Here is a 27,994-nt window from a genome sequence, read left to right on the forward strand (position 1 = left end):
AATAATCGAATTAAAATTGTTTTATTAATTATTTTATGTCATCATGGATTATCTTCGGATTAATAAAATGTTTGTTGTGATGATGATTATAGTGTTAGTTTATGGTAAGTTATCTTAGTTTCACCCACAAAATTTATTATTAAAATTCTATGACTTAAATTAAAATCCACTTTTTTTTCTTAAATTGTTTCTGTATTTTCTTTTGAATTACCGCTTTTGTTTATTGTATATTCTAATGAACAGATTAATGGATACAATAAGAATGTGTCCACAACATAAATAACTATAATTTTGTCTAACTGTATTTATTGCCAAATAGCAACAGATGAAAACGATGGCAAGTGGCCAATAAGTAACTTTTTGGAAACTATAAAAAGAAGTACATCAAAATTACAAAAATAAAACTTTGAGAAATAAAAAATAAAATCATTTCTGAGGCACAATGGGCCTTTAATTAATATAGGGCTATCTGACGTTTTACACAATTATATTTGTTGCCGTGCTGGTGGCACAATATACCTTGCGCTGACTTCAATCAGTCATGAAAAACGTATGTTGTTTGTTTGTTTATAACGTTAGTATTATAAAAATAACGGATATCTACAACACATGTGTGTCAGTGTACGATATATAGAGGATATTCAAGTTTTTTTCTATACATGATTTATTTTTATCGAGTGGTATGAACACAAAATATTTCATAGTGGCAATAGCCACGAGTTAAATATGATAATTTCATGCCACAAGATGAAAATTAATCATGTATTTATAGAAAAAAATTGAATTTTCTGTTTATAATATACATTTTTCCCCTTTTTTGACATTATAATTATAAACTTCCCTTAAATTTTGTTGTACTGGCAGAATTTAAAAGTAAGTAGTCCGCAAGACACCAGTGAAAATGCGAAAAATATGTTTCACTGCAGTGAAAAATATTTTTTTACAGTGAAAATACGGAAAATGAAAATACACATTTTATTTCATTCAATATTGCTCAATATTTCATTTGTCAGTATATAATATAATGTTTTAGGCAGCTATAATCAAGCTTTATTGTCGTGACGCTAGATCACAACTAAATATTTTGACAAAGTAAATACTGTTATGCTGTAAGACCTCTATTTATTTTTTTTTGTCTTGTGAATCACAACTCGTTTTTTTTTTTTCAAATCATGAGTACTAGACAATTGACATCTTTTGATCAGAAGGACTTCCAAATTTAGCCTAAAACGATCCAATAATGTATATATCTGTATTCCCTTCGGCACTGTGATCCAATATTTTACTAAATGAGCATTCTTGAAACAATCAGAAAGCTTTGATGTTCGTTTTTTTGTATATGATTACCATAATTTTGCATAATTAACCTCGCTGTTTTAAGAAAAAAGAAACGTCGTTCTGATTCCTGAACTAACTGCATTTTTTAATCTTTCTAAAACCAGAATTATATTCAGCATTCAGTATAACACAGCCCATTAAAGAGGAATCTATGTAATGTTTCTGATATAAGTCGAATAACTAAAGTTGAATTTCATTTAGGTAAAGCTACACATGGACTTGTACGCGTGAAGTAACAGCTGAGAATAGTACCCTCCCAGAGAACAATGTCAGTCCAGAGGGCAAACTCCTTGAGGGTAGAGTGTCAACCGAGGCAACTCCTGAGGGTAGAGTATTCAACCGAGGCAACTCCTGGAGGTAGAGTGTCAACCCGAGGCAACTCCTGAGGGTAGAGTGTCAACCGAGGCAAACTCCTGAGGGTAGAGTGTCACCGAGGTAACTCCTGGGGTTAGAGTATCAACCAAGGCAACTCCTGAGGTAGAGTGTCAACCGAGGCAACTTCCTGAGGGTAGGTATCAACCGAGGCAACTCCTGAGGGTAGAGTGTCAACCGAGCAAACTCCTGAGGGTAGAGTTGTCAACCGAGGCAACTCCTGAGGGTAGAGTGTCAACCGAAGTAACTCCTGGGGGTAGAGTATCAACCAAGGCAACTCCTGAGGGTTAGAGTGTCAACCGAGGCAACTCCTGAGGGTAGAGTGTCAACCGAGGCAACTCCTGAGGGGTAGAGTATCAACCGAGGCAACTCCTGAGGATAGAGTGTCAACCGAGGCAACTCCTGAGGGTAGAGTGTCACCGAGGCAACTCCTGAGGGTAGAGTGTCAACCGAGGCAACTCCTGAGACTAATGTATCACCGGAGAACAGTGCTACATCTGAGCCGAATCCTGGTGGCGAAAGTCCAGAAGGGGAGGGTTCCCCAAAGGAGAGGGATATCCAGCAGGAGAAGGAATTCCAGAAGGAGAGGGAGATCCAGAAGGAGAAGGAAAATTCAGAAGGAAAGGGAGATCCAGAAGGAGAAGGAAATTCAGAAGGAGAGGGAGATCCAGAAGGAGAAGGAAAGTCAGAAGGGGAATCGGAAGGAGAGTTGTATCCTGTGGGGCGAGAGGCTTCCAGAAGTTTATTGGTCCCAAGAAGATAACAGGACGCCAGAGAACGAGAGACATCCAGAAAATGAACCTGAAAAACCTGAACCGGAAGATAATAAAAAAACACCACTATAAAAGATCTCAGAGATACGGATGGTAATTTTTGCCATATGTTTAACTGTTTAACCATTTTTTTTTCATCAATATATTCAAATGCTGAGCAATTGTCGAATTGTCCTTTGACAACGACTTTGGTTGGGCGATACATACACAAGGCAGTAAATAATGCGCATATTTCAGGCATATGTATAATTTAATGCACTTAAAAAACCTAGTAAATTGTTAACTGAGCTCTTCCTTCTAAAATAGAAACCTTAATGAATGCTCTAAACGAAAAACATTTGAAAATATTGCATACTCAGTTTGATTGAGCATGTTGCTAAGTGCAAGCTACCGTCCACGCCTCCCCCATCCCCGGAGCACCCATTTAATTAGTATTCAATATTTCAGCGCGCCATGACAAAACCAACATAGTGGGTTTGCGACCAGCATGGATCCAGACCAGCCTGTGCATCCGCGCAGTCTGATCAGGATCCATGCTGTTCGCTTACCAAGCCTATTACAAGTAACAAAACTGAAAGCGAACAGCATGGATCCTGATCAGACTGCGCGGACGCGCAGGCTGGTCTGTATCCATACTGGTCGCAAAACCCATTATGTTTTTTTGTCGTGACTCGGCTCATTTGAACATGAAAATGGCGGATTTTTAATTGAGAAGAATCTAAACGCCAAGATTTGAACTTTCTTCAGTTATTATGTCTATTTTGTATTTTTAAGAGGTTTTCTGTAATATTTTTGTTATACATGTAGTATTTTTAATCGCGGAGAACATCGACTATATATACATGTAGTTTTGTATTTTAAAATAAAACAACTTTCACCAGACTACTTCTGATCCAGCATAAGACCTTTTGGGGGAATTTTTACACAAGAAATTTAAGAGGTACAAGTGTAATATTTTACATATTTTGTTATCATGTTCACAGTTGAATGGATCATTGAAAATGTATATCCATAAGAAATTATATTTAATCTTCGATTTAGGAAGTAGGTCCTATTTACAAATCAAAACAAATTACTTTCAGTGTTGGAACTAGTTTACAACAGTCGGGTGACCTGGAGAAAATGTCAATTTTACGTAGTTCATGAGCCACGCCATGACAAAACCAACGTAATGCGTTTGCGACCAGCACGGATCCAGACCAGCCTGCGCATCCGCGCAGTCTGATCAGTATCCATGCTGTTCGCTTACAAAACCCAATAACAAGTAGAGAAACTGATAGCGAACAGCATGGATCCTGATCAGACTTCGCGGATGCGCATGCTGGTCTGGATCCATGCTGGTCGCAAACGCACTATGTTGTGTTTTTGTCATGGCGCGGCTCATATTTTTTAATTTCTCATTTCCAAAAAAAAAAGGAAAACTCCAATCAGTGAATGTTCTTTGTATACAAATAATCAGATAAAATCGTTTACCTATTCTAATTGAAAAACGGTTTAAGCATAGTGGTTATAAGCAGCAGTATTTATTTAAAACACTCTCGAATCCGTTCCTGGAACCAACCAGTACTAAGCAATGAGTGTAAAATTTTCTTTTAGGTAATATAGTCAGTCACAGTATGAGAAATACGGAAACTTTCAATGTGTATAAGATGGATATGCATGCCAATAATATATTCCGTGGTACGTAGTCTTGCCAAAATCCAGAATTTATTTCACTAATCGTCCTTTATGAGCCATTTTTATCACCGTGCTTTAACTAGGTTTTTAGACTTTAAATATTATTGTTTGTTTTTGTAGATATCAACTCAGTCAACGAGGCTCTAGAAAAAAACACTGATAATTGTACTTATTTTGTTTACCGTCCTGTTAACAACTTGTGTCTGCTTTCTCTGGAAAGGGTAAGAAGACTTATTAGATATTTTTACAATTAATAATATTACAATAGATTTTAAGACATTTAAGAATGGTTTGTTAAAACACTAAGTCTGCTAGCGGAAACTGGTTCTACATATGCCACCAGAGAAGGCCAAGATAAGCAAACACATCTGCGCTGTCTGACGATGGTGGCGCTGTCTGACGATGGTGGCGCCGTCTGACGATGGTGGCGCCGTCAGACGATGGTGGCGCCGTCTGACGATGGTGGCGCTGTCTGACGATGGTGGCGCCGTCAGACGATGGTGGCGCTGTCTGACGATGGTGGCGCTGTCAGACGATGGTGGCGCCGTCTGACGATGGTGGCGCTGTCTGACGATGGTGGCGCCGTCTGACGATGGTGGCGCCGTTTGGCGATGGTGGCGCCGTCTGACGATGGTGGCGATGTTCGTTATTCTTTCAGTATAAATTTTGAAATTTTACCTAAAATGACATGGACAAGTCAGATAAAAATATTCAACGTGGTAAGAATTAAGATACAGTGTAACTTCTGAAAACCGACTAGCCAAAAAGTTCGGGATTTGGAAGTTTCCGGAATTCAGAATTTCGGAATTATCCGTTGAACACATCAGTTATTTAAGTAATACATGATATATGAATGTGATACAATTTATAAAATGGCAGAATTTGATGATATTTAAAAAAAAGTTTATTATATTTTATAGTCATCTTTAATTGACTTTTTTGATACAATTCAGCGTTATAGCTACAAGTACATGTATGATTATGTTTGTGTCCTGGTTTTATGGGGGAGATTACAGAAAAAAATAAAAATGCTTATTTCGAATTTCGGATAAGACGAACATTCATAGCTCATTTTGCACTTTGGTATGACCGAATGTACAATTGTATGGCTTAAAAACTGGTCTAAAGCTCTTTAAACAAAACAATCAATCATGCATGCCACAAATAGTATTACAAAATATATGACTATTATTTCAGAAAATCTCGCAGAAGCAAAATGGACTTTAAAAAGGAGATACCAGAGTTCTTTGTCGCAGTCGGTCCAGGGGAGTTCAAGCAGACGGTTATTCAGCTACCAGCAAATAAGGAAAAAGTCGGACTTAGCAACTGAATGTCTTTTAACGACGACATGTTTTCAATTTTTCCATTTATTTCATTAATTGAATATATCCAGAGACTCTCATGTTTCTTTGCAATTATTTAGCGACATCTTCATTTCAAGTCCCAGGCGCTTCTGAATACTTTGTATAAGTCTGTTTTGCAAAGTTTACTCATTGACACATTCGTGATTGATATATAATATAGGTAAGAACAATGTAACAGTTATCGTAGTCTTGATATATCGACGAATTGACGTATTCAACCAAGTCATAGTCTTCGACGAGATGTTTTTCGATGCAATGTCGTGCACTGTTGATTAAATATCTGTCCTTTGAAACTTCAGTTTCATACTTCCTTTTTTATGTTGTTACTTGTGCGTTGGTTTTTTTTTTTCGATTTCTTGAGGGAGTTAAATTTTTTAAAGGAACTCGACTGAGGTCCAAAAGCCTTAAAACATAAAATTTGAATTTCCTACAAAGATCGATCAATCACGGCACTAAAACAGGAAGATATGTAAAAGACGAATAAGAAATATACTCAGAAACAAATTGAAAATCGTATTTTTATGATATTCTAAGCCCGATTTGAGTGAAAAGCGTTGTAATAATTATTCTGGAGAAGCGGAGTGAGCGAATGATTTGAAAATTTACACACAAGTCATTAGTTTAGACTTACTTCAAACGAACGCAACATTAATCTCGAAAATTATTTCCCGTCATGTCAGAAAACCTCATTGGAGTCCCTTTAAGACAGAAATAACTGCAAAAAAGTCTTTCAATTAATTTAGGTTATTTATGATATTGCCATTAGAATGTGTCTATTATTTCATGGCATAAAGATGAGAACATTTTTGTGTTGAGGCTAGTTATCTTATTCAAGTTATGTATTTATTTTTTTTTGAAAGTGTTCAAAGTCTTGTATCCGCGCAGTCTGATCAGGATCCATGCTGTTCGCTTACAAACCCTATTACAAGTAGAGAAACTGATAGCGAACAGCATGGATCCTGATCAGACTGTGCGGATGCCAGAAAATGAGGGGACTTCCAGAAGATTACTGAACGCGAGATAACGAGGGACTTCCAGAAGATTTACTGGACGCCACAGAACGAGGGGCTTCCAGAAGATTATGGGTCTCCAGAAAATGAAGGGTATCCAGAAGATTACTGGTCGCCAGAAAACGAAGGACTTCCAGAAGATTACTGGACGCCAGAAAATGAGAGACTTCCAAAAGATTACTGGACGCCAGAGAACGAGGGGCTTCCAGAAGATTATTGGACGCCGGAGAAACGAGCGGCTTCCAGAAAATGAACCTGAAAAACCTGAACCGGAAGATAATAAAAACAGCACTATAAAATATCTCAGAGATACGGATGGTAATTTTTTGCCAAATTTTTATTCATAAACTTAAACTTACTTTTTTAACATTTTTTTTTTCAATATATTTAAATGCTGAGCAATTGTCGAATTGTCCTTTGACAACGACTTTGGTTGAGGCGATATACACACACGACAGTAAATAATGCGCATATTTCAGGCATATGTATTTAATGCACTTTAAAAGACGACATAGTAATGGGCATTTAACTCGACGTAGAATAAATAATAAGACAAAAATCAGAGCAGTTCTGTGCATAATGGGTCTTTAAACACTCTAAGCCAAATAACTTAAATAAATTATGATAAATAGCTCTTAAATTGCGTAAGTAAGTGGGTAGAAACAGTCATAAAAGTAAAAACTTCAGTTTTATTTTGCATTATACATGAAGGTCTTCCGGAAGATTACTGGACGCCAGAAAATGAGGGGCTTCCAGAAGATTACTGGACGCCAGAAAATGAGGGACTTCCAGAAGATTACTGGACGCCAGAGAACGAGGGGCTTCCAGAAGATTATGGGTCTCCAGAAAATGAAGGGTATCCAGAAGATTACTGGACGCCAGAAAATGAAGGACTTCCAGAAGATTACTGGACGCCAGAGAACGAGGGGCTTCCAGAAGATTATTGGACGCCAGAGAACGAGGGGCTTCCAGAAAATGAACCTGAAAATCCTGAACCGGAAGATAATAAAATCAGCACTATAAAAGATCTCAGAGATACGGATGGTAATTATTGTCTTATGTTTATTCATAAACTTAAACTTACTTTTTTAACATTTTTTTTCAATAAACATGTATTTAAATGCTGAGCAATTGTCGAATTGTCCTTTGACAACGACTTTGGTTGACGATATACACACAAGACAGTAAATAATGCGCATATTTCAGGCATATGTATTTAATGCACTTTAAAAGACCTAGTAATGGGCCTTTAACTCGACGTAGAATAAATAATAAGACCAAAATCAGAACAGTTCTGTGCATAATGGGTCTTTAAACACTCTAAGCCAAATAACTTAAAAAAATTATGATAAATAGCTCTTAAATTGCGTAAGTAAGTGGGTAGAAACAGTCATAAAAGTAAAAACTTCAGTTTTATTTTGCATTATACATGTAAATAATACATTGTCTGTGGTTAAGATGATCTCTTCACATTATGTTATACTTGATGTACTTATATACGTAATAGACATTTCCTGCTTAAATACAGTAACATTTCATTATTTTAATATTTCTTATTGCGATTTATTTTTCATTGTATTGGCCTTACAAGCGACGATCATGTTTTATGTTTAAATTGTGAATAATAATCAATAATCGAATTTAAATTGTTTTATTAATTATTTTATACCATCATGGATTATCTTCGGATTAATAAAATGTTTATTGCGATGATGATTATAGTATTAGTTTATGGTAAGTTATCTTGATTTCATCCACAAGTTTAAATATTTGAAATTCTATGACTTAATTTTAACTCCACTTTGTTTTCTTGAATTGTATTCTGTATTTTCTTTTGAATTACCGCTTTTGTTTATTGTATATCTTCAAATGAACAGATTAGTGGATACAATAAGAATGTGACCGAAACATAAATAACTATAATTTTGTCTAACTGAATTTATTGCCAATAGCAACAGATAAAAAAGATGGCAAGTAGCCAATAAGTAACTTTTTGGAAACTATAAAAAGAAGTACATCAAAATTACAAAAATAAAAACTTTGAGAAATAAAAATGAAATCATTTTCTGAGGCATAATGGGCCTTTAATATAGGGCTATCTGACGTTTTACACAATAATATGTGTTGCCTTGCTGGTGGCACAATATACCTTGCGCTGACTTCAATCAGTCATGAAAAACGTATGTTGTTTGTTTGTTTATAGTATTACAAAAATAACGGATATCTACAAAACATGTGTGTCAGTGTACGATATATAGAGGATATTCAAGTTTGTTTCTATACATAATTTATTTTTATCGAGTGGTATGAACATAAATATTTCATAGTGGCAGTAGCCACGAGTTAAATATGATAATTTTATGCCACAAGATGAAAATAAATCATGTATATATAGAAACAATTGAATTTTCTGTTTATAATATACATTTTTTCCCCTTTTTTGACATTATAATTTAAAAACTTCCCTTAAATTTTGTGTACTGGCAGAATCTAAAAGTAAGTAGTCCGGCAAGACACCAGTGAAAATGCGAAAAATATGTTTCACTGCAGTGAAAAATAAATTTTTACAGTGAAAATACGGAAAATGAAAATACGCATTTTATTTAATCAATATTGCTCAATATTTCATTTGTCAGTATATAATATAATGTTTTAGGCAGCTATAATCAAGCTTTATTGTCGTGACGCTAGATCACAACTAAATATTTTGACAAAGTAAATACTGTTATGCTGTAAGACCTCTATTTTATTTTTTTTGTCTTGTGAATCAAAACTCATTTGTTTTCAAATCATGAGTACTAGACAATTGACATCTTTTGATCAGAAGGACTTCCAAATTTAGCCTAAAACGATCCAATAATGTATAATATTGTATTCCTTTCGGCACTGTGATCCAATATTTTACTAAATGAGCATTCCAGAAACAATAAGAAAGCTTTGATGTTCGTTTTTTTGCTATATTACCATAAATTTGCATAATTACGGTATAATCTTGTTTTAAGTTAACCTCGCTGTTTTAAGAAAAGAAACGTCGTTCTGATTCCTGAACTAACTGCATTTTTTAATCTTCTAAAACCAGAATTATATTCAGCATTCAGTATAACACAGCCCATCAAAGAGGAATCTATGTAATGTTTCTGATATAAGCCTTATAACTAAAGTTGAATTTCATTTAGGTAAAGCTACACATGGACTTGTACGCCGTGAAGTAACAGCTGAGAATAGTACCCTCCCAGAGAATAATGTCAGTCCAGAGGCAACTCCTGAGAGTAGAGTGTCAACCGAGGCAACTCCTGAGCTTAATGTATCACCGGAGAACAGTGCTACATCTGAGTCGAATCCTGGTGGCGAAAGTCCAGAAGGAGAGGGAAATCCAGAAGGAGAAGGAAATCCAGAAGGAGAGGGAAATCCAGAAGGAGAGGGAAATCCAAAAGGAGAATCGGAAGGAGAGTTGCATCCTGAGGGGGAGCGGCTTCCAGAAGATTATGGGTCTCCAGAAAATGAAGGGTATCCAGAAGATTACTGGACGCCGGAAAATGAAGGTCTTCCGGAAGATTACTGGACGCCAGAAAATGAGGGGCTTCCAGAAGATTACTGGACGCCAGAAAATGAGGGACTTCCAGAAGATTACTGGACGCCAGAGAACGAGGGACTTCCAGAAGATTACTGGACGCCAGAGAACGAGGGGCTTCCAGAAGATTATGGGTCTCCAGAAAATGAAGGGTATCCAGAAGATTACTGGACGCCAGAAAATGAGAGACTTCCAAAAGATTACTGGACGCCAGAGAACGAGGGGCTTCCAGAAGATTATTGGACGCCAGAGAACGAGCGGCTTCCAGAAAATGAACCTGAAAAACCTGAACCGGAAGATAATAAAAACAGCACTATAAAAGATCTCAGAGATACGGATGGTAAGTTTTGCCATATGTTTATTCATAAACTTAAACTTACTTTTTTAACATTTTTTTTCAATATATTTAAATGCTGAGCAATTGTCGAATTGTCCTTTGGCAACGACTTTGGTTGAGGCGATATACACACAAGACAGTAAATAATGCGCATATTTCAGGCATATGTATTTAATGCACTTTAAAAGACGACCTAGTAATGGGCTTTTAACTCGACGTAGAATAAATAATAAGACCAAAATCAGAGCAGTTCTGTGCATAATGGGTCTTTAAACACTCTCAGCCAAATAACTTAAATAAATTATGATAAATAGCTCTTAAATTGCGTAAGTAAGTGGGTAGAAACAGTCATAAAAGTAAAAACTTCAGTTTTATTTTGCATTATACATGAAGGTCCTCCGGAAGATTACTGGACGCCAGAAAATGAGGGGCTTCCAGAAGATTACTGGACGCCAGAAAATGAGGGACTTCCAGAAGATTACTGGACGCCAGAGAACGAGGGACTTCCAGAAGATAACTGGACGCCAGAGAACGAGGGGCTTCCAGAAGATTATGGGTCTCCAGAAAATGAAGGGTATCCAGAAGATTACTGGACGCCAGAAAATGAAGGACTTCCAGAAGATTACTGGACGCCAGAAAATGAGGGACTTCCAGAAGATTACTGGACGCCAGAGAACGAGGGGCTTCCAGAAGATTATTGGACGCCAGAGAACGAGGGGCTTCCAGAAAATGAACCTGAAAAACCTGAACCGGAAGATAATAAAAACAGCACTATAAAAGATCTCAGAGATACGGATGGTAATTTTTACCATATGTGTATTCATAAACTTAAACTTACTTTTTACTTTTTAAACATTTTTTTTCAATACATTTAAATGCTGAGCAATTGTCGAATTGTCCTTTGACAACGACTTTGGTTGAGGCGATATTCACACAAGACAGTAAATAATGCGCATATTTCAGGCATACGAGGGATGATCAAAAATTAACCGGACTTTGTAAATGACTCTTAACATGTTAAATTAATTTACATAACAATACACGGAAAATAAATCGGAATCTATCCCCTAAATGATAAACAAATACCAACAAGAAATATTAACAAAGAAAAAAGTTATGATGTTATTGGCATGCACATGTAAAGCAAGGCGGCGCACGGTATAACTTTAAAATTGACGTTTACGACGTCACAAGCGTATTGTCCTTAACGGAGCAGATTTTTACTCATTCACGAAGTAGGCCAATATGTGGTACAGTTATGTTATTGATACGGCAAATCCACTGCCTATATATATTTCTGTACAAGTGGGTATCATATTGTATTGTAATAGGTTGAATGGTGATCAAGAGCTCCTGTAATGATGCAAACTTCCGTTATTTCCTTCTGCAACTTGATTGTTGAAAAAGTCGCAAATGCAATTAACTATATTATGTATTACAAATAATGTATAATAATGTTGCTGAATGATAATGTAACATACATACGAAAACAAAAACAGAATAATACAACTATGATCAAAATTATAATTATTTTATAATAAATAAAACGCATAGCCAATTTGAACAGTGGCTGTTAAATTGTTGACACAATTTCTCCATAAAACTACTGCGCAAAATAAGAAAATAATTGATACAATTGTAAACCAAGAATACAATACATGTAATTAATGCATTAACTATTATCATTTTAAGATCCTCAGAGTTGACTGCACCGTCCCGTAGTTACTGTCGAACATCGTTGACAATGTTCGCAGTCAATCGACTGTCATTTTTCAACGTCTTGGCGATTGACGTCACCAACGTCCTTGCAAATGTCTTTTTTCTGTCTCTCCCTTACTTGTTTCTATTTCTCTATTATCCATTCTTAATCTTTTAAGCTAATGAAAAATATGCTGTGGCTTTCTGGAACTTTTCCCTTGATAGTCATCATCTTTTTCTACGTTTTAAACAGTTTCTCGTCTTACATTTGACAAATTTTTCCTATTGATCGATTTTCGAGACATTCAGACGACATAGTTTTAACGCGAGTATTTCATTAACATGTGACGTTTGAATTGTGATGGTAAATATAAATTTGGTTTAAATGAAGTCATTTTTACTGACAACGTCAAACATATGATACATGACGTTTTGGCGTATTTTGAAATCTAAATGTGCCATATTGTAAAATACACGTAGCATAAAGCGCCTAATGTCAAGGCAAACTTACGCACTGCGCCGGGTGTGCGTTACCATGGTTTTTGAATTCGCTGTTACGGACAAGCTATTTGCGTTATCAGATTAGATATAGAATCAGTTTACAGGTATTGTTTTCCGATTAAGTATGATATATAACAATAAGTGATAGGATGAAAATTCTTCAATTGCCAGTCACAGTCCGGTTTATTTTTGATCATCCCTCGTATGTATTTAATGCACTTTAAAAGACGGCCTAGTAATGGACCTTTAACTCGACGTAGAATAAATAATAAGACCAAAATCAGAGCAGTTCTGTGCATAATGGGTCTTTAAACACTCTCAGCCAAATAACTTAAATAAATTATGATAAATAGCTCTTAAATTGCGTAAGTAAGTGGGTAGAAACATTCATAAAAGTAAAAACTTCAGTTTTATTTTGCATTATACATGTCAATAATACATTGTCTGTGGTTACTTTCACATTTCACTCTTACAATACATTTCAATTTTCAAATTTAAAAAAAAGCCAGCAAACAACAGAAAGTAATTTTCCTAGAGATGTGCAGCTCTAAGAAGAAAACAATTGTTTTAATTAAGTTTCTCTGTACATGAACATTTATATTAAGTTCCTTTTTATTTTTCTTTGTACAAATACATGTATATCGTTGTTCGTGGTTTTTTTTTGTTGTTGTTTGTTTTTTACTGTTTATTCATTTTTGTCTATAAATATTTGTTTTCGCGTACCTTTGAATAAAATGGTGATGATGAAGAATGGTTTGTGCTTAGGTCAGAAAAAACTCATGAAATCAAACTAAAGGCCCATTAATTGAGTCCCAAAAAAAATGCTACATGTATTTCTTTTTTTTTTTTTATCTCAATAGCTTTTTTCTTTTATTATACTGTCACAGTTCCAAAATGGTACGCATTGGCCATATCTTTGAACCATGCTTTGCTTTTTTCTATTAGAAATGTTTTGAAGTCAAAACACTACTTTGTTTACATTTTACTACTTTTATGGCACATTATTGCACATTCAGCACTATTTTTAACACTTGATACGCATTTTACATGGTTTTACTTGATTATTAAAATATTATAAAACGCATGTTTGCTTTTTCTTGAGAGAAAGAAAAAAATGTAGTCATCTCTAAGGCTTAATGTGCCTTTAATGTCAGAACAACATGCCTGATGTATGGTGGCTGATTTCTGCCATTTCGTGTCTTCGCCCCTCAAAAGTCGAAGGCGAAGACACGATAATGTGCTCGTGTATCGTGTTTTCGACTTTCCGAGTGGCGAAGACACGAAATGGCAGAAATTAGCCACTATACTGATGAGTGATATATTGACACCGCTTGTTTTTCTTCATACACATAAACCCGTGCATCAATGATTGTCCTTCCTCATTACCATACAGCAACCATAGTTAAATTTTAAAAAAGCAGGTATAAAATCGCGAACTTGGGCTCATGTAACACATACTACCCAGTGATTTACGTAACTACGATTATCAAGGACGGTTAATTCCCATAATGAACAACTCCTGGTTTTTTCCTTATTTAAGATGATCTTTTCACATTATCTTACACTTCATGTGCTTATATATGTAATAGACTTTTCCTGCTTAAATACAGTAACATTTCATTATTTCAACATCAAAATTGGAAAATTTAGTGAAAAATGTAACACTTTCATTGTTTAAAAAATGTTGCATTTTTTTCCTAATAATAGTAAGTTACTGAGACTGTCATTTCGTTAAAAAACCTTTAGATTTGTCATTGTTTTATACTTTGATTCAGAGATAATGTAAACACGGAATGATCCTGTTATGTTATTAGTAGGTTATTCGATCAAACTACTAATGTCTCTTATTCTTCAAATAGGCACTACCACCGAGATGTGCACCTTAGGTGCTCCCCCTATATAAAATCTCCCCCGGTGTATATAAAGTAAACTTCTTAAGTTGAAATAAATCCATTCTCTTTTTATGTTTATATTTAGTTTTCAAAACTTCCTCTTTTGGATTTATAAGTAGCATATACTATATAATTAAAATCTGAATAGCAAGTATGTAATTTGATATTTTTTTCTTCCGGGTACGTTTGCCGTGTATTTCTTATTGCGATTTATTTTTGCCATTGTATAGGCCTTACAAGCGACGATCATGTTTTATGTTTAAATTGTGAATAATAATCAATAATCGAATTTAAATTGTTTTATTAATTATTTTATACCATTATGGATTATCTTCGGATTAATAAAACGTTTGTTGCGATGATGATTATAGTATTAGTTTATGGTAAGTTATCTTAATTTCACCCACAAAATTAATTATTAAAATTATATGACTTAAATTAAACTCCACTTTGTTTACTTGAATTGTATTCTGTATTTTCTTTTGCATTACCGCTTTTGTTTATTGAGAAAGTTGCAACAATTTTAATAACCCTGAATGGTTTTATTTCAGTAACTACCAATAAATTATGATTATGATAAATTATTTGTGACGTGCAGATTTTTAGGGTATTTTTCTGAAAACGTTGTTTTGAAGACATCATACCCGAATTTTAATAATTTTTCTAAATCAATTGCTCTATTTCATTCATTAATATAGATGAACAAATTTGGTACTAAATGTCCTGCAAAATAACTTTTGTCAAGTCAATTCCACAAATGCAGTATAAAGTAAATGTTTACATTGGCTATTTTCTGCTACATTTTCTCACAAAATAACGTTAAAGCCAAATTAAGACGCGTACGCTCGGATAGGATCGTAATTTATACCAACATCCCTCTATTGTTTTACAGTTATTAAATTACTAATATTGACATTCTTTGATCTGTAAGTTTTTCAATACGGTACATAGTACATGTATATGCAATAACCGTATATTAATGTGTAAAACGTCTTATATTGCACTTACTTGTAGATCAAGCACATTATGCCTCAGAAGTAAATACAACTTTACTTCTTACGAAAGGGCAAATATGAATTTTATTATGTTTAAAGAATGATTTCAGAGAATGTTAGTTGCTTGTTACCTGAAGTAAGTAGCGATTTGTTATATAAACAAAGTAGTATGTATATAGATCTGTGATCTGTTTTATTCAAATGAACAGATTAGTGAATACAATAAGAATGTCACCACAACATATTTGTTAACAGAAGCTAGAGCACATGGGGTCTATATACAAAATTCTAATCCGCTATAACTTAGTCTAACTGTATTCATTGCCAAATAGCAACAGATGAAAAAAGATGGTTCAAGTAAATTGGCCATTGAGTGACCTTTTGGAAACTATAAAAAGTACATCAAAATTTAAAAATAAATGAGAAATAAAAATACAAGTATTTCTGAGGCATAATGGACCTTTAGTATAGGGGGTATCAGACGTGTTTTACACATTAATATTTGTTGCCTCATCTGGTACAATGCATCCTGCGTTAATCAGTCATGAAAATCGTATGTTGTTTGTTTATAGTGTTATAAAAATATATCTACTACAAATGTGTGTCAGTGTAAAATATAATGTTTTATGCAGCTTTATATCAAGCTTTAAATCGTGACGCTAGATCACAACGAAATATTTTTGACACCGTTATGCTGTAAGACCTCTATTTTGAATTTTTGTCCTGTGAATCAAAACTCAATTGTTTTCAAATCATGAGTAAACTTGACTTTTGACATCTCTTGATCAAAAGGGCTTCTTAATTTAGCCGAAAACGATCCAATAATGTATAATATTGTATTCCCTCGGCACTGTGATCCAATCTTTTACTGAAAATGACCAGAAAGCTTTGATGTTCATTTTTTTTGTTATATTACCATAAATTTGCATAATTACGGTATAATCTTGTTTTAAATTAACCTCACTGTTTTAAGGAAGAAAAACATCGTTCTGATTCCTGAATTAACTGCATTTTTTAATCTTCTAAAACCAGAATTATATTCAGCATTCAGTATAACACAGCCCATTAAAGAAGAATTATATGTCTTAAAAAATCTATGTAATGTTTCTGATATAAGCCGAATAACTTAAGTTGAATTTCATTTAGGTAAAGCTACACATGGACTTGTACGCCGTGAAGTAACAGCTGAGAATAGTACCCTCCCAGAGAATAATGTTAGTCCAGAGGCAGCTCCTGAGGGTAGAGTGTCAACCGAGGCAACTCCTGAGCCTAATGTATCACCGGAGAACAGTGCCCTCCCAGAGAATAATGTCAGTCCAGAGGCAACTCCTGAGGGTAGAGTGTCAACCGAGGCAACTCCTGAGCCTAATGTATCACCGGAGAACAGTGCTACATCTGAGCCGAATCCTGGTGGCGAAAGTCCAGAAGGGGAGGGTTACCCAGAAGGAGAGGGATATCCAGAAGGAGAAGGAAATCCAGAAGGAGAGGGAGATCCAGAAGGAGAAGGAAATTCAGAAGGGGAATCGGAAGGAGAGTTGTATCCTGAGGGCGAGAATGAAGGGTATCCAGAAGATTACTGGACGCCGGCAAATGAAGGTCTTCCGGAAGATTACTGGACGCCAGAAAATGAGGGGCTCCCAGAAGATTACTGGACGCCAGAGAACGAGGGGCTTCCAGAAGATTACTGGACGCCAGAGAACGAGGGACATCCAGAAAATGAACCTGAAAATGAGCCTGAAAAACCTGAACCAGAAGATAATAAAAACACCACTATAAAAGATCTCAGAGATACGGATGGTAATTATTGTCTTATGTTTATTCATAAACTTAAACTTACTTTTTTAACATTTTTTTTTCAATATATTTAAATGCTGAGCAATTGTCAAATTGTCCTTTGACAACGACTTTGTTTGAGGCGGTACACAAATACTGCGCATATTTCAGACATATTATATTTTAGGACTTTTGAAAGACCTAGTTAATTGTTTATTGAGCTCTTCCTACCAAAATAAAAACCTTAAAGAATGCTCAAAACGAAAACATTTAAAATGTTGCTGACTCGGTTTGATTAGCACCGAGCACCTACTCAAGTAGGTATCCGGACAATTCCCCTCCCGGACGATTCCCCTCCCAGTAAATTTGAATGTTTTTTCACAACCCGGACATTTTGTATTTTTAAGAGGTTTCTGTAATATTTTTGCTATACATGTAGTATTTTAATCGCGGAGAACATGGACTACATGTAGTTTTGTATTCTAAAATAAAACAACGTTCACCAGACTACTTTTGATCTAGCATAAGAACTTTTTAGGGGGATTTTTACACATACAAGTGTTTACGACATATTTTACATATTTTGTTATCATGTTCACAGTTGAATGGATCATCGAAAATGTATATCTATAGGAAAATTATATTTAATCTTCGATTTAGGAAGAAGGTCCTATTTACAAATCAAAACAAATTACTTTCAGTGTTGGAACTAGTTGCAACAGTCGGGTGACCTGGAGAAAATGTCAATTTTACGTAGTTCATGAGCCACGCAATGACAAAACCAACGTAATGCAGTTGCGACCAGCATGGATCCAGACCAGCCTGCACATCCGCGCAGTCTGATCAGGATCCATGCTGGTCGCAAACGCACTATGTTGGGTTTGTCATGGCGCGGCTCATATGTTTTAACTTCTCATTTCCCAAAAAATGAAGAAACTCCAATCAGTGAATGTTCTTTGTATACAAATAATCAGATAAAATCGTTTACCTATTCTAATTGAAAAACTTTTAAGCATAATGGTTATAAGCACTCGTGTTTATTAAAACACTCTCGAATCCGTTCCTGGAACCAACCAGTAATAAGCAATGAGTGTAAAATTTCTTTTAGGTAATATAGTCGGTCACAGTATGAGAAATACGGAAACTTTCAATGTTTATAAGATGGATATACATGCCAATAATATATTCTGTGGTACGTAGTCTTGCCAAAATCCAGAATTTATTTCACTAATCCATTTTATCACCGTGCTTTAACTAGGTTTTTAGATTTCAAATATTATTGCTTTTTTTGTAGATATCAATTCAGTCAACGAGGCTCTAGAAATAACACTGATTATTGTACTTATTTTGTTTACCGTCCTGTTAACAACTTGTGTCTGCTTTCTCTGGAGAGGGTAAGAAGATTTATCAGATATTTTTACAATTAATAATATTACATGTATTTTAAGACATTTAAGAATGGTTTGTTAAAACACTAAGTCTGCTAGCGGAAACTGTCACCAGAGAAGGCCAAGATTCGCAAACACATTTGCGCTGTCTTACGATTGTAGCGCCGTCTGAAAATCCCAGCGTTATAGTTACAAGTACATGTATGCTTATGCTTGTTTCCTGATGTCACGAGGAGAAACAGAGAAATAAAAATGCTTATTTCGAATTTCGGATAAGACGAACATTCATAGCTCATTTTGCACATTGGTATGACCGAATGTACAATTGTATGGCTTAAAAACTGGTCTAAAGCTCTTTAAACAAACCAATCAATCATGCATAAATGCACAAATAGTATTACAAAATATATGACTATTATTTCAGAAAATCTCGCAGAGGCAAAATGGACTTTAAAAAGGAGATACCAGAGTTCTTTGTCGCAGTCGGTCCAGGGGAGTTCAAGCAGACGGTTATTCAGCTACCAGCAAATAAGGAAAAAGTCGGACTTAGCAACTGAATGTCTTTTTAACGACGACATGTTTTCAATTTTTCCATTTATTTCATTAATTGAATATATCCAGAGACTCTCATGTTTCTTTGCAATTGTTTAGCGACATCTCATTTCAAGTCCCAGGCGCTTCTAAATACTTTGTATAAGTCTGTTTGCAAAGTTTACTCATTGACACATTCGTGATTGATATATAATATAGGTAAGAACAATGTAGCAGTTATCGTAGTCTTGATATCTCGTAGTCTTGATATATCGACGAATTGACGTATTCAACCAAGTCATAGTCTTCGACGAGATGTTTTTCGATGCAATGTCGTGCACTGTTGATTAAATATATGTCCGTTGAAACTTCAGTTTCATACTTCCTTTTTTATGTTGTTACTTGTGTGTTGGTTTTGTTTTTCGATTTCTTGAGGGAGTTAAATTTTTTAAAGGAACTCGACTGAGGTCCAAAGGCCTTAAAACATAAAATTTGAATTTCCTACAAAGATCGATCAATCACGGCACTTAAAACAGGAAGATATGTAAAAAGACGAATAAGAAATATACTCAGAAACAAATTGAAAATCGTATTTTTATGATATTCTAAGCCCGATTTGAGTGAAAAGCGTTGTTATAATTATTTTGGAAAAGCGGAGTGAGCGAATGATTTGAAAATTTGCACACAAGTCATTAGTTTAGATCACTTCAAACGAACGCAACATTAATCTCGAAAATTATTTCCCGTCATGTCAGAAAACCTCATTGGAGTCCCTTTAAGACAGAAATACCTGCAAAAACGTCTTTCAATTAATTTAGGTTATTTATGATATTGCCATTAGAATGTGTCTATTATTTCATGGCATAAAGATGAGAACATTTTTGTGTTGAGGCTAGTTATCTTATTCAAGTTATGTATTTATTTCTTTTTTAAAGTGTTCAAAGTCTTTTATATAGTTGAAACATTGTGTTTGTAATATCATGCTCTAAGGGAGATACTATTTACGTTTGCATTAAAAGTTGCATAAATTTTCTTTAAATGACTGCTAACAAGACTCCAGATTTTATCAATATACAAAAAAAGAGGAAAATTAATTGCCTGTGTTAATTTGCTAGTGAATATACTGCCTTCGTGGTCGATTGTCGTTAAACATCATTTCCGATTTCTGTACACTTATTAAAGTTTTGATGCATTTAATTATACTCTTAAAGAAATAAATAATTTAATTTAATTTAATTTTTACATGTTTCAATAATCATTTATCTGTTTGTGCAATGGCTTTGACTTTGTTCAAATACACATAACCCGTGTCACGTCAAAACCAACATAGTGGGTTTGCGACCAGCATGGATCCAGACCAGCCTGCGCATCCGCGCAGTCTGATCAGGATCCATGCTGTTCGCTTACAAACCCTATTACAAGTAGAGAAACTGATAGCGAACAGCATGGATCCTGGTCAGACTGTGCGGATGCCAGAAAATGAGGGACTTCCAGAAGATTACTGAACGCGAGAGAACGAGGGACTTCCAGAAGATTACTGGACGCCAGAGAACGAGGGGCTTCCAGAAGATTATGGGTCTCCAGAAAATGAAGGGTATCCAGAAGATTACTGGTCGCCAGAAAACGAAGGACTTCCAGAAGATTACTGGACGCCAGAAAATGAGAGACTTCCAAAAGATTACTGGACGCCAGAGAACGAGGGGCTTCCAGAAGATTATTGGACGCCAGAGAACGAGGGGCTTCCAGAAAATGAACCTGACAATCCTGAACCGGAAGATAATAAAATCAGCACTATAAAAGATCTCAGAGATACGGATGGTAATTATTGTCTTATGTTTATTCATAATTTTAAACTTACTTTTTTAACATTTTTTTTCAATATACATGTATTTAAATGCTGAGCAATTGTCGAATTGTCCTTTGACAACGACTTTGGTTGAGGCGATATACACACAAGACAGTAAATAATGCGCATATTTCAGGCATATGTATTTAATGCACTTTAAAAGACTTAGTAATGGGCATTTAACTCGACGTAGAATAAATAATAAGACCAAAATCAGAACAGTTCTGTGCATAATGGGTCTTTAAACACTCTCAGCCAAATAACTTAAATAAATTATGATAAATAGCTCTTAAATTGCGTAAGTAAGTTGGTAGAAACAGTCATAAAAGTAAAAACTTCAGTTTTATTTTGCATTATACATGTCAATAATACATTGTCTGTGGTTAAGATGATCTCTTCACATTATGTTATACTTGATGTACTTATATACGTAATAGACATTTCCTGCTTAAATACAGTAACATTTCATTATTTTAATATTTCTTATTGCGATTTATTTTTCATTGTATAGGCCTTACAAGCGACGATCATGTTTTATGTTTAAATTGTGAATAATAATCAATAATCGAATTAGATTGTTTTATTAATTATTTTATATCATCATGGATTATCTTCGGATTAATAAAATGTTTATTGTGATGATGATTATAGTATTAGTCTATGGTAAGTTATCTTAATTTCACCAACAAGTTTAAATATTTGAAATTCTATGACTTAATTTTAACTCCACTTTGTTTTCTTAACTTGTTTCTGTATTTTCTTTTGAATTACCGCTTTTGTTTATTGTATATCTTCAAATGAACAGATTAGTGGATACAATAAGAATGTGACCGAAACATAAATAACTATAATTTTGTCTAACTGAATTTATTGCCAAATAGCAACAGATAAAAAAGATGGCAAGTAGCCAATAAGTAACTTTTTGGAAACTATAAAAAGAAGTACATCAAAATTACAAAAATAAAACTTTGAGAAATAAAAATAAAATCATTTCTGAGGCATAATGGGCCTTTAACATAGGGCTATCAGACGTTTTTACACATTAATATTTGTTGCCGTGCTGGTGGCACAATATACCTTGCGCTGACTTCAATCAGTCATGAAAAACGTATGTTGTTTGTTTGTTTATAGTATTATAAAAAATAACGAATATCTACAAAACATGTGTGTCAGTGTACGATATATAGAGGATATTCAAGTTTTTTCTATACATGATTTATTTTTATCGAGTGGTATGAACATAAATATTTCATAGTGGCAGTAGCCACGAGTTAAATATGATAATTTCATGCCACAAGATGAAAATTAATCATGTATATATAGAAAAAATTGAATTTTCTGTTTATAATATACATTTTCCCCCCTTTTTTGACATTATGATTTAAAAACTTCCCTTAAATTTTGTGTACTGGCAGAATTTAAAAGTAAGTAGTCCGGCAAGACACCAGTGAAAATGCGAAAAATATGTTTCACTGCAGTGAAAAATATTTTTTTACAGTGAAAATACGGAAAATGAAAATACACATTTTATTTCATCAATATTGCTCAATATTTCATTTGTCAGTATATAATATAATGTTTTAGGCAGCTATAATCAAGCTTTATTGTCGTGACGCTAGATCACAACTAAATATTTTGACAAAGTAAATACTGTTATGCTGTAAGACCTCTATTTTATTTTTTTTGTCTTGTGAATCACAACTCATTTGTTTTCAAATCATGAGTACTAGACAATTGACATCTTTTGATCAGAAGGACTTCCAAATTTAGCCTAAAACGATCCAATAATGTATAATATTGTATTCCCTTCGGCACTGTGATCCAATATTTTACTAAATGAGCATTCTTGAAACAATCAGAAAGCTTTGATGTTCGTTTTTTTGTTATATTACCATAATTTTGCATAATTAACCTCGCTGTTTTAAGAAAAAAGAAACGTCGTTCTGATTCCTGAACTAACTGCATTTTTCAATCTTCTAAAACCAGAATTATATTCAGCATTCAGTATAACACAGCCCATTAAAGAGGAATCTATGTTATGTTTCTGATATAAGTCGAATAACTAAAGTTGAATTTCATTTAGGTAAAGCTACACATGGACTTGTACGCCGTGAAGTAACAGCTGAGAATAGTACCCTCCCAGAGAACAATGTCAGTCCAGAGGCAACTCCTGAGGGTAGAGTGTCAACCGAGGCAACTCCTGAGGGTAGAGTATCAACCGAGGCAACTCCTGAGGATAGAGTGTCAACCGAGGCAACTCCTGAGGGTAGAGTGTCAACCGAGGCAACTCCTGAGGGTAGAGTGTCAACCGAGGTAACTACTGGGGGTAGAGTATCAACCAAGGCAACTCCTGAGGGTAGAGTGTCAACCGAGGCAACTCCTGAGGGTAGAGTATCAACCGAGGCAACTCCTGAGGGTAGAGTGTCAACCGAGGCAACTCCTGAGGGTAGAGTGTCAACCGAGGCAACTCCTGAGGGTAGAGTGTCAACCGAGGTAACTCCTGGGGGTAGAGTATCAACCAAGGCAACTCCTGAGGGTAGAGTGTCAACCGAGGCAACTCCTGAGGGTAGAGTGTCAACCGAGGCAACTCCTGAGGGTAGATTATCAACCGAGGCAACTCCTGAGGATAGAGTGTCAACCGAGGCAACTCCTGAGGGTAGAGTGTCAACCGAGGCAACTCCTGAGGGTAGAGTGTCAACCGAGGCAACTCCTGAGCCTAATGTATCACCGGAGAACAGTGCTACATCTGAGCCGAATCCTGGTGGCGAAAGTCCAGAAGGGGAGGGTTACCCAGAAGGAGAGGGATATCCAGCAGGAGAAGGAATTCCAGAAGGAGAGGGAGATCCAGAAGGAGAAGGAAATTCAGAAGGAAAGGGAGATCCAGAAGGAGAAGGAAATTCAGAAGGAGAGGGAGATCCAGAAGGAGAAGGAAAGTCAGAAGGGGAATCGGAAGGAGAGTTGTATCCTGTGGGCGAGAGGCTTCCAGAAGTTTATTGGTCCCAAGAAGATAACAGGACGCCAGAGAACGAGAGACATCCAGAAAATGAACCTGAAAAACCTGAACCGGAAGATAATAAAAACACCACTATAAAAGATCTCAGAGATACGGATGGTAATTTTTGCCATATGTTTAACTGTTTAACCATTTTTTCTTCAATATATTCAAATGCTGAGCAATTGTCGAATTGTCCTTTGACAACGACTTTGGTTGAGGCGATACATACACAAGGCAGTAAATAATGCGCATATTTCAGGCATATGTATAATTTAATGCACTTTAAAAAACCTAGTAAATTGTTAACTGAGCTCTTCCTTCTAAAATAGAAACCTTAATGAATGCTCAAAACGAAAACATTGAAAATGTTGCATACTCAGTTTGATTGAGCATGTTGCTAAGTGCAAGCTACCGTCCACGCCTCCCCCATCCCCGGAGCACCCATTTAATTAGTATTCAATATTTGAGCCGCGCCATGACAAAACCAACATAGTGGGTTTGCGACCAGCATGGATCCAGACCAGCCTGTGCATCCGCGCAGTCTGAATAGGATCCATGCTGTTCGCTTACCAAGCCTTTTACAAGTAACAAAACTGATAGCGAACAGCATGGATCCTGATCAGACTGCGCGGACGCGCAGGCTGGTCTGTATCCATACTGGTCGCAAACCCATTATGTTGTTTTTGTCGTGACTCGGCTCATTTGAACATGAAAATGGCGGATTTTTAATTGAGAAGAATCTAAACGCCAAGATTTGAACTTTCTTCAGTTATTATGTCTATTTTGTATTTTTAAGAGGTTTTCTGTAATATTTTTGTTATACATGTAGTATTTTAATCGCGGAGAACATCGACTATATATACATGTAGTTTTGTATTTTAAAATAAAACAACTTTCACCAGACTACTTCTGATCTAGCATAAGACCTTTTGGGGAGATTTTTACACAAGAAATTTAAGAGGTACAAGTGTAATATTTTACATATTTTGTTATCATGTTCACAGTTGAATGGATCATTGAAAATGTATATCCATAAGAAATTATATTTAATCTTCGATTTAGGAAGTAGGTCCTATTTACAAATCAAAACAAATTACTTTCAGTGTTGGAACTAGTTGCAACAGTCGGGTGACCTGGAGAAAATGTCAATTTTACGTAGTTCATGAGCCACGCCATGACAAAACCAACGTCATGCGTTTGCGACCAGCACGGATCCAGACCAGCCTGCGCATCCGCGCAGTCTGATCAGTATCCATGCTGTTCGCTTACAAACCCAATAACAAGTAGAGAAACTGATAGCGAACAGCATGGATCCTGATCAGACTTCGCGGATGCGCATGCTGGTCTGGATCCATGCTTATCGCAAACGCACTACGTTGGTTTTTTCATGGCGCGGCTCATATGTTTTAATTTCTCATTTCCAAAAAAAAAGAAGAAACTCCAATCAGTGAATGTTCTTTGTATACAAATAATCAGATGAAATCGTTTACCTATTCTAATTGAAAAACGTTTAAGCATAGTGGTTATAAGCAGCAGTATTTATTAAAACACTCTCGAATCCGTTCCTGGAACCAACCAGTACTAAGCAATGAGTGTAAAATTTCTTTTAGGTAATATAGTCAGTCACAGTATGAGAAATACGGAAACTTTCAATGTGTATAAGATGGATATGCATGCCAATAATATATTCCGTGGTACGTAGTCTTGCCAAAATCCAGAATTTATTTCACTAATCGTCCTTTATGAGCCATTTTATCACCGTGCTTTAACTAGGTTTTTAGACTTCAAATATTATTGTTTGTTTTTGTAGATATCAACTCAGTCAACGAGGCTCTAGAAATAACACTGATTATTGTACTTATTTTGTTTACCGTCCTGTTAACAACTTGTGTCTGCTTTCTCTGGAAAGGGTAAGAAGATTTATCAGATATTTTTACAATTAATAATATTACAATAGATTTTAAGACATTTAAGAATGGTTTGTTAAAACACTAAGTCTGCTAGCGGAAACTGGTTCTACATATGCCACCAGAGAAGACCAAGATTCGCAAATACATTTGCGCTGTCTTACGATTGTTGCGCCGTCTGAAAATCCCAGCGTTATAGTTACAAGTACATGTATGCTTATGCTTGTTTCCTGATGTCACGAGGAGAAACAGAGAAATAAAAATACTTATTTCGAATTCCGGATAAGAAGAACATTCATAGCTCATTTTGCACATTGGTATGACCGAATGTACAATTGTATGGCTTAAAAACTGGTGTACAGCTCTTAAAACAAATAAATAAATAATGCATAAAGGCACAAATAGTATTACAAAATATATGACTATTATTTCAGAAAATCTCGCAGAGGCAAAATGGACTTCAAGAAGGAGATACCAGAGTTCTTTGTTGCAGTCGTTCCAGGGGAGTTCAAGCAGACGGTTATTCAGCTACCAGCAACCAAGGAAAAAGTCGGACTTAGCTACTGAGTGTCTTATTTACGACGACATGTTTTCATTTTATTTTCATTTATTTCAAGAATTGAATATATCCAGAGACTCTCATGTTTCTTTGCAATTGTTTAGCTACATCTCATTTCAAGTCCCTGGCGCTTTCTAAATACTTTGTATAAGTCTGTTTGCAAATTTTACTCATTGGCACATTCGTGATTGATATATAATATAGGTAAGAACAATGTAGTGCTGATTTTCGATCAGTTATCGTAGTCTTGATATATCGTAGTCTTGATATCTCGACGAAGCGACCAAGTCATAGTCTTCGACGAGATGTCTTTCGATGCAATGTCGTGCACTGTTGATTAAATATATGTCCTTTGAAACTTCAGTTTCATACTTCCTTTTTTTATGTTGTTACTTGTGTGTTGGTTTTGTTTTTCGATTTCTTGAGGGTGTTTATTTTTTTAAAGGAACTCGACTGAGGTCCAAAAGCCTTAAAACATAAAATTTGAATTTCCTACAAAGATCGATTAACCATGGCACTTAAAACAGGAAGATATGTAAAAAGACGATTAAGAAATATACTCAAAAACCAATTGAAAATCGTATTTTATGATATTCTAAGCCCGATTTGAGTGAAAAGCGTTGTAATTATTATTCTGGAAAAACGGAGTGAGCGAATGATTTGAAAATTTACACACAAGTCATTGGTTTAGACTTACTTCAAACGGAACATTAATCTTGAAAATTATGTCTAATCCCGTCATGTCAGAAAACCTCAGTGGAGTCCCTTTAAGACAGAAATACCTGCATACACGTCTTTCAATTAATCTAGGTTATTTTATAATATTGCCATTAGAATATGTCTATTATTTCATGGCATAAAGATGAGAACATTTTGTGTTGAAGCTAAATATCTTATTCAATTTATGTATTTATTTCTTTTTGAAAGTGTTCAAAGTCTTGTATATCGTCAAAAACATTGTGTCTGTAATATCATGCGCTAAGGGAGATAATATTAACATGTGCATTAAAACTTAAAAGCTGCATTAATTTTCTTTAAATCTTATTCTAACAAGACTCCTGATTTTATCAATGCAAAAAAAAGAAAGAAAGAAAGAAAGAGGAAAATTAATTGCCTGTGTTAATTTGCTAGTGAATACTGCCTCCGTGGTCGATTCCCAAACGATTTACAGTTAATACGCATAATCGGGAAACATCAATTCCGATTGCTGTACACTTATTAAAGTTTTGATGCATTTAGTTATACTCTTTAAGAAATAAATAATTTAATTTAATTTTTACATGTTTCAATAATCATTTATCTGTTTTTGCAATGGTTTTGACTTTGTTCAAATACATATAATTATTTAAGCTGAACGATATTTAAACGTTTTATATATCAGTGTAATTCTATTGTAAAGTGGCACACAATTTTGATTAATAAATCCATCAATGTGCTTTATATTAAAACATCTAATCTCAATTTTTG

General features: G+C 35.1%; 1 protein-coding gene and 1 long non-coding RNA gene across 6 annotated transcripts; both read left to right on the forward strand.

Annotated features, from left to right (window-relative positions):
* Positions 1-27,988, forward strand: LOC132713610 (retinitis pigmentosa 1-like 1 protein). Of its 5 annotated transcripts, none has more exons than XM_060696252.1 (7): positions 6,591-6,852; positions 7,246-7,578; positions 9,711-10,445; positions 10,836-11,240; positions 16,675-17,325; positions 25,872-25,971; positions 26,403-27,988. In XM_060696252.1, the coding sequence occupies exons 1-7, from the start codon at positions 6,606-6,608 to the stop codon at positions 26,533-26,535; spliced, it is 2,604 nt and encodes an 867-aa protein (XP_060552235.1). In that variant the 5' UTR covers positions 6,591-6,605; the 3' UTR covers positions 26,536-27,988. The 5 variants fall into 5 exon arrangements, with proteins under 5 accessions (XP_060552240.1, XP_060552235.1, XP_060552236.1 ...); XM_060696253.1 differs by lacking the exons at positions 25,872-25,971; positions 26,403-27,988 and adding exons at positions 18,596-18,695; positions 19,114-20,451; XM_060696254.1 differs by lacking the exons at positions 25,872-25,971; positions 26,403-27,988 and adding exons at positions 18,596-18,695; positions 19,114-20,451 and having other exon boundaries at positions 10,077-10,445.
* LOC132713611 (uncharacterized) lies at positions 2,113-5,662 on the forward strand. Its single transcript, XR_009623470.1, has 3 exons — positions 2,113-2,576; positions 4,281-4,381; positions 5,358-5,662. It is a non-coding gene; the product is annotated as an uncharacterized LOC132713611 (long non-coding RNA).
* Positions 27,989-27,994: the final 6 nt, after the last annotated feature.

The sequence above is a fragment of the Ruditapes philippinarum genome, unplaced genomic scaffold (genome assembly GCF_026571515.1).
Source record: "Ruditapes philippinarum isolate M1 unplaced genomic scaffold, ASM2657151v2 ctg5273_1_1_1_1, whole genome shotgun sequence".
Classification (NCBI taxonomy): Eukaryota; Metazoa; Mollusca; class Bivalvia; order Venerida; family Veneridae; genus Ruditapes; species Ruditapes philippinarum.